The 13,326-nt window shown below is 43.5% G+C and overlaps 1 protein-coding gene across 1 annotated transcript in view; it reads right to left on the bottom strand.

Annotated features, from left to right (window-relative positions):
* LOC120066663 (netrin-1-like) overlaps nt 1-13,326 on the bottom strand; it is an 89,365-nt gene that overhangs the window by 39,650 nt on the left and 36,389 nt on the right. The window contains exon 2 of the mRNA XM_039018100.1: nt 3,115-3,303. Coding sequence (XP_038874028.1) covers nt 3,115-3,303 — 189 coding nt within the window. The remainder of the gene's footprint in view (nt 1-3,114; nt 3,304-13,326) is intronic.

Consider the following 13,326-nt stretch of genomic DNA (forward strand, 5'->3'; position numbering starts at 1 on the left):
TAGAATCTTCTAGAAATAAAAACTGAACCCATATCATATTCCACAACCTCCGTTAAAAAACATCACATATAAAGTAACAGGAGGGATGTGTACAGTTTGGCCGTCAAGATAGCAGCAGCAAAGAGGGAGAGAATCAAGCAGTTACGAGCATGAGTCAAAAGGTTGAAGACCAGCCTGGAAAAAGAGAGAAAGAAAGCAATGCAAAAGAAGACATTGAGATGATGGAGGAGGCACAGAGAGTTCTCAGTTTTCCATGTCGGTGGTGTTGGCAGTTGGTGCAATCAAAGGAGTCAAGAGACGTTCAGAGCCCCACATGTCCCGGATGCACACATATAGTTCAGAATTAGGTGCTTAGAGGTCCACACTGATGCATTTTTCACAAGTTGTTATGATATAATATTTAAGGCATGAGTATAGTAAGTCTCGTGCCATTAAATAATGGACATAATATTGAAATTAATAATTTACAGTTAAACCTAACATTTTAAGACTGTTTTTAAAAAAACTAGGAAACTGGAACTACTTGCAAAATCTCAACAGAAATAAAGTTGGTTACTCTAGGCTCTGAAGTAGCTATAGACCCAAATACTCATTGTGCGTATTGAGGGTTTTGAGTGGCATTTCAACTTTGGCTTAACTAACTACTCAAAGCTGCAGTGAATCCATTAGCGAATTCCTGCTAGTTTGTTGACCCTAATTCAACTACGCCTGAGAAATCCTCCGTGGCCTCTGACACACACACACACACACACACACACACACACACACACACACACACACACACACACACACACACACACACACTCACATCAACACACACACACATCCACACACACATCCACACACACACACATCCACACACATCCACACACACACACACACACACACACACACACACACACACACACACACACACACACACACACACAGACACACACACACACACACACACACACACACACACACACACACACACACACACACACACACACACACACACACACACACACACACACACTACCTCAGAAATCCTATGTTGCCTCTGACTCAGAACCAGAGGTCTTCATTAGCTCTCCAAGTAAAGCAAATCATATTTAATAAAAAGCCAGAGTAAAAGGGTTCACCTGGGAGTATGATGGATTATTCATTTTGGTCCTTATTAAAATCTGCTACGGTTCTGAAAATCGGGGGTAAAAGACTAGCAGTAGTCTTTTGATAGTGGAGCTTCGCACACATATGGGGAGCACTGCGGCATAAATGTACATGTATTAATAAATATCATTGATGAATAAATGTAATTGAATTAAAATGTTAATTCAATGAAATGTGATCATTTCAATCAACACTGCGATAAAAATGCATCAGTAGACTTAAAGGTATTACAGGGAAACCCACCATGAGGGTGAGTTATGGTGCTGAAAGAATCAAGTCTTGTCCACGTGAAAACGGGATGGATGGGAGAACAATAAGAGGTTATTCCATCTCCAACAATTAGACCGCCTCATAGAGATGGGGAGGGTATATGGTATGGGGGTTAATGAGACACAGCCTCTCGTGATGGATGTCTGTTTGCATTCCCCGATCGAAATTCCAAAGTGTTACTCTCAGCTGGGAACACGGCACGAATGGGATGGATGGGTGTTTGGGTTCCACGACTTTTGTTATTAGGACTTTTTTCACGCAGAAGAATGAATCATGTTGGATGTGGTGTTTGGATAAACCCGACTGTTTACTCTCAATCTCTCTCGTCCTGTCAAACTGACAGATCTTTTAGAAATGGGACTTCATAGCGAATTCATGTCTTCCAGTTATGTGAAAATATGACATTAAATAGACACAAGCAAATAATCACAAACTATACAAGAAACAGACACTTAATCCACATTCGTACTGTAGTGTCGATGTCAGGTGTGGATAAATGAAGAGAACAACAACAGTTGAAATACATTGACTTAGGCATCCCTCCTCCTGTGAATAGTGTCTATGGGTTGAGTTGCACAGATGCACTTTTTCTCAGACAGACAAGACAGCTTCTCTGTCAAACTGATTGATTAGTTTGTTTATTTACCTCCCCCATGAATAATGTGGGACAACATGGAGCTCTAACTGTCAGCCAGAGGCTAATATTTCCCTTTTATACGCCCTTGGAAGGAAGCGCTCTAAAGAGTGTGTTTGTGTGTGTATGTGTGTGTGTATGCGGGGCACGTTCACGGTGTCACCGGGCCTTGTTTGAACAGAGCTTTAGCTCCCTGTTATCTTTCCCTTCAGCTATAGGAGGTTTGAAAAGGTAATCTTTCTTCTCCCTCTTTCTCTCTCTCTCTCTCACCCTCTTTCTCTCTCTCTCTCTCTTTCTCTCTCTCTCTTTCTCTCTCTCTCTCTCTCTCTTCTTTCTTTTTACCCTCACCTCTCCCGAGGTGAAGGCCAAACATTTCAGGAAATCGTGACGTCCTTTACACCCCCCCCCCCCCCCCCCCCACTGCCTGATGAACCCTGGTGAGCACACCTGTGTAGAAATGTGTTCTTGCCACCCCCCCCCCCCCCCATCCCAGAATTCCTCTCACTCATCTGACCTGCGCCTCGCCGGGAATCACTTCACACCTCTCCTGTTTGTTTTGCTTGCCCTGTCAACCCCCCCCCCATCCCTCACCCCAAATGAAGCCAAATAACTCTGTGTCAGTGAGGAGACCCCCCAAACCCCTACCTCATCACAGACTCCCGCTGACCCATCTCCACTGACAGAGCTGGACGGGGGTAAGATGGACCAGGAATGTATGGATCACTGTGTTTATCAAATTCTCCTGATTCTGCTCTTAACTTTTACATAGGAGATGAGCGAGCCACATAACGTAGTGGTTATCTCTAGGTTGTCCTCTGACTTTGCAGTTAGTTATTCACCAGTCAACATGACTAGCTGGGTTATTAAATACATTTAAAAAAAATGCACAATATGCTGTTTTCAGATGAGGAGATTTTCTAAATGTACTCTATTTATGACATGAAGTGTAACTTTGGATAACAGTTGTGTATCATAGAGCTACATGTCACTATAGCGACAAGAGAGCCCCATAGGTAACAGTCAGACCAGGACTGTAGCCCTCACCAGACCCCGCGTACCTTTGCAGGCTTTCCTGTGAGAGATGGTTTTGGACAGGTCTCTGTAGTAACCCTCCTTGCAGTAGTGACAGTGGCGTCCGGCCGTGTTGTGGCGACAGTTGAGACAGACTCCTCCGCTCTTCCTCCCAGACAGCTTGTACAGCTCCATGTTGAAACGGCATCGCCTGGCATGCAGGTTACAGTTACAGGCTGCGGAGACAGAACGGAAGGGAGATATTGCATTTTTAAACAACCTTTTATTGGCACATTTCAACTTATTTGCATAACGAATTCAATGCCAAATCCACATTTAATGCCCCCTCCCCCCCCAAAAACACTGCACAGAGGGAGAGAGAGAGAGAGAATAAACAGAAGAGAAGAGCTGAGAAGAGAAAAGAATAAAGGGAAGAACAAAGGGAAAAGAAAAAAAAGACATTCTTCAATTGAATTACAAACGCTATAGATTACTGCACTGTATCTACACCGCCTCTTGACGCCCACACCCCAATTATGAGTCTGGTGCCTGACAACCGATAAAGCGGTGGGAATAATTACAGTATTCTGTACGTGTTTGTTTACCAGATATACAAATCCTACTTGACACCTGGGCCTCAGCAGATGAGCCCCCCCCCCCCAAGGTAAAAGACTGTGAGAGTTTTAACTTCCATGATAATGAGGTCAGGCACTGAGTTGAGTTGTTTTCACTCTCTTTCTTGTTCTCTCTCTATTTCTCGCTCTTCCTCTGCCTCTCTCTCTCTCACTCTGCCCTCCCCCCTCTCTCTTTCTCTCAAGGTTATCCTCTCCTCCTAGCAGACAAGGTTTCAGTACAGTATTAGCATTCCACACCAAATCCCCGGTCGTGTTTGCTGCCGGTTTACTAATGAATAAAGTTGCTACGGCCGAGTTTAATTAGCCAGCTGATGTTTATTCATGACTCGTCGTTTGGCTTAGCTTCATTAAACCCCCCGTCTGACTACACACACACACACACACACACACACACACACACACACACACACACACACACACACACACACACACACACACACACACACACACACACATCTACCAGTCCATCCGGGTCTCCCTTCCTCGTCAATGATTTACCACGGGACACAATAGTTCCACTAAAATGTATTGTGCCAAATACTGCATCACAATGCTAATGCCACAGGAGGGGAGAACGAGGGAACATGTTGATAGGGCTCCACCCTGACACATCTGCCTTGTGTTTTTCAGCCCACTCCCTCCTGAAACACACATACTGTACACACACTCAAGTAGGCTACTTCCTGTTATCATGTGCCCATCACAATCTAGGGAATAGAGTTGCTTCTCAGCTTGCACCAGTTAAAACAAAGATCCATTGAAGGGCTGTGGCGTTTTTGTCCAGACACTGTAATTAGCTCCTTCACACAAGTTATGTTAGAGACTGGAGAGAAGGAGTCTCAGAGGGTCCACAGACAGATCAGTCACTTATCTGTAGAGTCTGGTTTCCCAGCTCTCTACCGGACCCCAGGGGTCCTTAATTAGGGCTGTCCTCTTTGCTTGTTTTCCCTCCCGATCTCGGACTGTTGATTTTGTGTTGCCTGGGCTCACCCTGAGCTTTAGCCCCCTCACCCCTCACTGCCTTAGAAGCATCACGGTGGAAAACTATCCATCTGCCTTGGGGGCATCTCATAGGAAACCTATCCGTCCCTTAACCCTCTGCCTGGAGGCCCCGGAGGTTTAGGGATTACTGGTAGAGAGAGTTAAGGCACGGACACACCGGTAGCGTTTACCGGCAGAGAGTACTTAGCACCTCTGAACAGAGTGGCAGCCGTAATTTGACATCCAATTTTACATGTAGAATCGCGCGAACACGTCGGCAGTCACACGCCCACAGTGTGTTTTAGTGGTGGTCTCTAAAACACTGCGCCCGAACGAACCAGCGAATGAACGGCAGATGGACACTCGGTGCGGTGCGTCCGCTCCCTCAGGTTGCCGGATCACTGCTCAGACTGTTCCAGGCAGCTCTATAGTTACACTACCCAGACTCCTTCACTCCTTGTCTAATGGTGGGAGCAGGGATTACAACAACTGGGCAATATGCATTCATTCTCTCCATCTTTACAAGAACAGAGATATGCTACAGAGATATGCTACAGAGATATGCTACAGAGATATGCTACAGTGCATGTTGGCTATTATACAGTATGTAACTGGGATGCAAAGGTGTAATATGCTTCAAGCTACAGTAATTGGTTACAAAAGATAAATCACTGCGACCAATAGGAAAGAGCAAAACACACTTTATCTAAACTTCTGGTTCTTAGAACCTTATAAAGTGATAGACCTGCATCACAATAGCCCGTACAGAGTCAGACTTCTTGTCTTCAGTTAAATCCTCCCGGGGGTTTAGAGTGGCTCCAGCAATGCATTGCTCTCAATGAACTGAAGAAGAAATGCTACAATTACATTATTCTGGTAGTTTTCTTCTCTGCTAGATTTAATTCAAAACAATTGAAGATAAAAGCTGATGTGCTGCTTGCTTGTCTGGTATTGGCTTATCACGTTTCCTGCAATGTTGTGATGTCATTCAGGCTTCATTCAACCCTTATCCATCCATTCATGTGGAGTTCCCCCTTTCACGAGTTCAACCAAATAATAGTCTTGCTTTGTCTTGGTGGTAACTATGGGGATACAGCCGCTCGTCATTGAATACCTGTTATACTTGTGTTTTTTTTTCTATATTTCAGCGCTCTGAAGAAAAGGCCTGTGTTATTTTAACACCTGCATTGACCTGGGACATTCTCTGTGCTGAGGTTTCACAGCAGCAGCTCTTCCTGACAGGCCTCGTCTGAAGTTGAGACACCTCTACAGTCACAGAGGAACTAGAGGAGGCTGGAGAGCAACCCCCACTGGTGCTGTTAAACACACACACACGCGCCGCGCAAACACACCCTTCTACGGTGGGATTCCTGTGATGAGACCCCACAGCCAAATGAGAGAAAGAGAACAATTGTGTTCCGCTACTTTCAACACAGATACACACAAACAGAAATAAGTACTCTTACCCTAACCCTAACCCTAACCTTAACCCTAACCCTAACCCTAACCCAAAAGCCTAAACTTTATCCTAACCCTAAACCTAACCATAGCTCCTAACCCTAACCCTACAACTAACCCTAGCTCCTAACCTTAATATTTAACTTAATTCTAACCCTAACACTAATTCTAACCTTAACCCTAAACCCCCTAGAAATAGCATTTGACCTTGTGGGGACTAACAAAATATCCCCAGCTGGTCAACTTTTTGTTCGTTTACTATTCTTGTAGGGACTTCTGGTCCCCACAAGAATAGTTAAACACGTCCACACGCACACACACACAAACGCACACAAACGCACATGGGAATGCCTGGCATGTACTGTGTGTTTTGAAGTGCATTCTCTCTCCCCCATTTACCAACTGTACAGCCCGTCATTGTAAATAAGAATTTGTTCTTAACTGACTTGCCTAGTTAAATAAAGGTTAACTAAATCAATAAAATACACATGTTGTCTTCAGGGCATGAGAGCAGATTTTTTACTATTACGAAAGCGAGGTTATAACTGAAAATATTAAATTAGGAGAAATGACACAATTATTTATAGTGTAATTACTACTTGTTTTATTTCAAATGAAACATCCTACACATTGAATGTAAGATTGAATCTGGAAGTAAAAAAATTGACCGGGAAGCAAAAGTGTGGTAATTTTCAAACCCCATAGGGCGATCAACTCTAACCCTTCAGGTTGGGTTCCCGTGGCAACCCACCACTAGTTAATGACCCACAGGTAGTAAAATGTGTTAACTGATCCCTTTAAGCACAAATAATTGAGTTAGCCGGATCAAGCTAAGCTGAGTCCTCATAATGACACTCACACCTACTGTAAAAGGGACCTTTAATTCCCCCAATAAGTTTTTTTTAAAGTAATTTGAATTATAACGCCTAAGAAAAAATATTAGAAAGGAAAATACTGTGGTATTTATGGGCAATATAAAATGCCTAGGTCTATCAGTTGTTACTGTTTCTCGCACATCCTGAGAAACACCCCACATTGGACCACCAGAGAGAGTTGGATCTAAAGAGAGTGTGTTTGTGTGTGTGTTGCAAAATTGGCAGATGTTCGCTCTGAACGGTCCCCAGGCTCTTGGACTGACCCCATTGCTATCACTAACACACAGCCCTGCTTCCTTGTTTTCCTAATTAACGAGAAAGTTTGACCCTGGGAGTCATGCTCAAGTTGTGATAAGTTCCACTCGACAACTGTTGGTCTAGTTAAATATAGCGATGGATTTGTTCAGAAAATTCACTGCTAAGAACTTCGTTACTGAATACATTTATATAAGTCCAAACTTAATTGGAGCCATATAAAACCTTAATTAGAGCCTGACCACCCACTCTGAAAGACGTTTTCAATTTTTTTAAATTTCACTGTCTGTCAGTCCGTCCGCCCAACCACCCGTCCATCCGTTGTAACATTCAGGGGTCACAGACTGACCTGAGGCCTGTCATCGATATTCCACAAACACCAAGAATTCCGTCTCCCTGCCGCCGCAACCCTTCACTATCCCCCTAAACCAGACGGAGTAGCAACACCCAGCACCAGAGTGTCAGAGCAGGGGTAGGGAGCAGGGGTAGGGAGCAGGGGTAGGGAGCAGGGAACAGGGGTAGGGAGCAGGGGTAGGGAACAGGGGTAGGGAGCAGGGGTAGGGAGCAGGGGTAGGGAAGAGGGGTAGGGAGCAGGGGTAGGGGGCAGGGGTAGGGAGCAGGTGTAGGGAGCAGGGGTAGGGAGCATGGGTGGGGAACAGGGGTAGGGAGCAGGGGTAGGGGTAGGGAGCAGGGGTAGGGGTAGGGAGCAGGGGTAGGGGGCAGGGGTAGGGAGCAGGGGTAGGGAACAGGGGTAGGGGGCAGGGGTGGGGAACAGGGGTAGGGAGCAGGGGTAGGGACCAGGGGTAGGGGTAGGGAGCAGGGGTAGGGGGCAGGGGTAGGGAACAGGGGTAGGGAGCAGGGGTAGGGAGCAGGAGGCTCTTGCTATTCTGCCCCTTGGTTTAAAACAAACAGGTGGGGAAGCACCTGCACGCACAGTTTACTTTTAATCCTGCGGGCGCCCCTGAAAGTAATCAGATTAGACCCAGAAAGCCCCTGAAGACAAAATGTGAAAATATTGTGTGTCCCTACTTCGGCAATTGTTTTGGTTTTCGAGCGGTTTCGGCGGGCGAAGGGGAGAAGGGAGGTGTGTGTGTTTATGTTGTCCTTGTGTGGAGGGGTTGATGAATTCGGCTTGTTACATCAGCAGCAGAACGTCCCGGTATTACAGCACATGACAGACATTTCAAGAATGGAAGGCATGATGCAACACTGAGGACCAAATGTGTCTCAAAATGACATCGTATGACTTTTAACCAGAGCCCCTCTGGTCACAAAGAAGTGCACTATTAGGGTCAACAGTTCAATGCCCTCTACCCCGCTAACCTATAGACAGCATACTTAGGACTGGTCTATATCTGGAGACCTAAGGACACATTACATTAGACACGCACCAGCAGTAGTTGAGAGGGAGTTGTGCTCCATACAGTCGAAAGTAAGAGGATCACATAATTGACGTACAGCCAGGAGACCCCACCTCAGACTAAATTCACTCTAGAGATCTAATCCACTTGAATCCACTCTACAAGTGGCTATAAAAGTCTGATAGGATAAACGGACACATATGACTGCACGCTATGGTACACCTTCAGCCGTGCCAGACCAACACGCAGGCACGCAGGTGCGCACACACACTCTGATGTACATACACACACAGACGAAAAAGCGCACACACACACACACTACTGCTTTAGATTCCTTGCACAATTTAAAGCCTTACATAGGGGGTATAATGATATCGTCTGTGATTTTAAATCTTTCTTTTCATACTTCAGCCGTAATGCCTTGCATTATAGTTCAAGTGCACCAGTCGCAAACAATCATTTTGATTCACACATCCGCAACTGGCAGCAGTCTCTTAGGCTATTGGCAGACAGCCAGGTTCACTCAATGTTGACACTTTCCTTGGCTATGATTAAAGAAAACGTGGTGTTTATGACAGTTAGCTAGGCCTACTTTCCGCAGCTCTTGTAGCCAGGACAATATTGAATATATCAGGACTGAGGACCACACCGATGCTGTAGTATGTGTGTAATTCTCATGCCCTGGAATTCCACTCTCTCTTATAAAGAAATAATCGTTTCTCGCGAACAAAATTACTGTTTTTTGCTAAACAACCCAACAACATCTCACTTTCTCAAAGCCCATAATAACAGCAGGAAGACACACACACACACACACAAATACACACACACACACACAAATACACACACACACACACACAGACACACAGACACACCACACACACACACACCACACACACACACACCACACACACACACACACACACACACACACACACACACACACACACACACACACACACATACACACACACACACACACACACACACACACACACACACACACACACACACACACACACACACACACACACACACACACAGCATCAAGTGATCTGAGAGAGAGGGGAAATATTTACGCTAACGCTGTAGCTATGTCGTATGTATCATACTCGCTCAGATATCAACTAATAAATCTGACGCATTAAACTTCATGACAACAATTACATAAATTGCTTCATGTTACCACAGTGATTTATTCGTTGTGTGTTATTTTTCCTTTTACATTGGAACAATATTGTTTTTTTGCCTGGTTTATTTGTTGATTCAGACACTGCCATGGTAAAAGCTGGGCATTAGGTCATTCCAGAGCTGGGAATTCCCAAATAAATCAAATGTATTCAGAGAGTTTAATGGGTGACGTCATACTTATAGGCCTAACAATGCATGTTTTGAGACGTTCCCTTTGGATCAAATTATAGCATTAAGTCAATGTGATTAAACGGGCCTGACAACTACAGATGATGCATAATATACAGATGAAAGAGCACTTTGGTGAGGTTTAGTAGACATTTAATAACTGCCAATCAATTAACCCCAAAAAACAACAACATGTAATAGCTGACATTCTATGTTTACTTTCGATCAAATGAGGCTTTACTGAATCAGACAAAGTGCTCTATTCAATCATATCCACTTTAGCCAACATCCGCATAGCGGTTGTTTTGGCAGTGTTGGAGGTGGAACTGCGTTAGAGCTGTCAAATCCACAAGCGACTCCTGGCATTATACCTAAAGCGGACATTGCCGTTGGCTGCACGGAGTCGCATTAGGAGAAATCCCATGCAGCCTTGTTTACAAGTTCGAACACTGGAATGTGAGATGTAATCTACACCTTGATTAGGCTGACAGAAATCCTCATTATTTCATTAAATGAATTTAAATTTGATATTCATTCATTCGTATCGGTTTTGTGGCTTCCTGACAATGATCAAGAGCAGCTGCTCACCGATTTGACAGCTCCAATGTACAGTTGAAGTCAGAAGTTTGCATACACTAAGGTTGGAGTCATTAAAACTCGTTTTTCAACCACTCCACAAATTTCTTGTTAACAAACTAAAGTTTTGGCAAGTCGGTTAGGACATCTACTTTGTGCATGACATAAGTAATTTTTCCAACCAGTGTTTAAAGACAGATTATTTCACTTATAATTCACTGTATCACAATTTCAGTGGGTCAGAAGTTTACAAACACTAAGTTGATTGTGCCTTTAAACAGCTTGGAAAATTCCAGAAAATTATGTCATGGCTTTAGAAGCTGATAGGCTAATTGACATTATTTGAGTCAATTGGAGGTGTACCTGTGGATGTATTTCAAGGCCTACCTTCAAATGCAGTTCCTCTTTGCTTGACATCATGGGAAAATCAAAAGGAATCAGCCCAAAAATTGTAGCCCTCCACAAGTCTGGTTCATCCTTGGGAGCAATTTCCAAACGCCTGAAGGTACCACGTTCATCTGTACAAACAATAGTACGCAAGCATAAACACCGTGGGACCACGCAGCCGTCATACCGCTCAGGAATGAGATGCATTCTGTCTCCTAGAGATGAACGTACTTTGGTGCAAATCAATCCCAGAACAACAGCAAAGGACCTTGTGAAGATGCTGGAGGAAACAGGTACAAAAGTATCAATATCCACAGTAAAATGAGTGCTATATCGACATAACCTGAAAGGCCACTCAGCAAGGAAGAAGCCACTGCTCCAAAACCGCCATAAAAAAGCCAGACCATGGTTTGCAACTGCACATGGGGACAAAGATCGTACTTTTTAGAGAATTGTCCTCTGGTCTGATGAAACAAAATAGAACTGTTTGGCCATAATGACCATCATTATGTTTGAAGGGAAAAGGGGGAGGCTTGAAGTACGGGGGTGGCAGCATCATGTTGTGGGGGTGCTTTGCTGCAGGAGGGACTGGTGCACGTCACAAAATAGATGGCATCATGAGGATGGAAAATGATGTGGATGTATTGAAGCAACATCTCAAGACATCAGTCAGGAAGTTAAAGCTTGGTCGCAAATGGGTCTTCCAAATGGACAATGACCCCAAGCATACTTCCAAAGTTGTGGCAAAATGGCTTAAGGACAACAGAGTCAAGGTATTGGAGTGGCCGTCACAAAGCCCTGACCTCAAACCTATAGAAAATTTGTGGGCAGAACTGAAAAAGTGTGTGCGAGCAAGGAGGCCTACAAACCTGACTCAGTTACATCAGCTCTGTCAGGAGGAATGGGACAAAATTCAGCCAACTTATTGTGGGAAGCTTGTGAAAGGCTCCCTGAAATGTTTGACCCAAGTTAAACAATTTAAAGGCAATGCTACCAAATACTAATTGAGTGTATGTACACTTCTGACCCACTGGGAATGTGATGAAAGAAATTAAAGATGAAATAAATAATTCTCTCTACTATTATTCTGACATTTCACATTCTTAAAATAAAGTGGTGATCCTAACTGACCTAAGACAGGGAATTTTTACTAGGATTAAATGTCAGGAATTGTGAAAAACCGAGTTCAAATGTATTTGGCTAAGGTGTATGTAAACTTCCGACTTCAACTGTAGTTACAACTCTGACAGCTCCAAGACATCAGCTATGCATGTTCCAACTGGAAAAAGCATCTACTTTCTATTTCCCGATAGAAATAACAGCATTCTCCGTGCACTATAAGTTATAAATTGATACGAGCTAAGTAAATGAGTAATCAGTTTGTGGAAGGGGATTGTAAATAGACATTGCAATAGTTTTAGATGATTTTTTTGGGGACATGTAGCCTATTTGAATCATTATGGAACTCTGACCACACGTACCAGGATAAAGCTGGACCCTGGCACACGGTTCACCACGACAGGACCATTGTCATTACAGTTCCATGATTAGAGAGGATTAGGGTAGATTTCTAGGACTATTGTTGAACCCTTATTGAAATCAAATTTCAACCTTCCTATATTTCACGGATTTAACTTGAATATGACAACTTTCAGGATTAATCAAACCACAGTATTTTTGATTCATCAATATATTTGCTGCCTAAAGGCTCTCCAAACCATTTTTTAAATGATTTATACATACTTTCCCAACCCTAAAATGTTTCTAAATAATCTACAAGATCAGAGTATTTTTAAATCTATCAGTTGCTGCTGAAACATATATTCATAATTGTTTTGGTTTTTATGCATTAAATGACCTGGTATGATGGCGCATTGATAAGTTACACAGTTTAAAGTCGTTATGTCTGCGTTTAAAGTAACTGCCCAGTGTTTGCAGGATTCAATGAAATATTACCTGTAATTAATTACAATATAAGTTAAATCGTTTTTCCTTCCAAAAAAATATAATTAGGTATGTTAAAAAGCATATTTTCTGTGTTGGAATGGTCTGGACGTACCCCAACGACAAAATGGTGTGGGCGTATATCGGTCATAAAAAAATGCTAGTAGACCGCTGATTGGCCAGCTCTACTTATCCTTCCGCTCATACTTTGTTTTCAAAATACCCCTCAAAATGTCCCTCAAGAGAGGCATAATAAGTCATGTCAAACTCTGTAGAATTGCAGGAAATGCGTTTTAAAATGTAAAAAATACATCTGACACCACAACTTAGCCCTCGGCGTAGGAAAGGTGTGCGTAGGAAAGATGTACCTGGGTAAGGCGTACATTTCCCAAGTCGGAATCGGGCCCTTAGTGAACAGCGTCAACATA

The sequence above is a fragment of the Salvelinus namaycush genome, chromosome 2 (assembly GCF_016432855.1).
Source record: "Salvelinus namaycush isolate Seneca chromosome 2, SaNama_1.0, whole genome shotgun sequence".
In the NCBI taxonomy this organism is placed as follows: domain Eukaryota; kingdom Metazoa; phylum Chordata; class Actinopteri; order Salmoniformes; family Salmonidae; genus Salvelinus; species Salvelinus namaycush.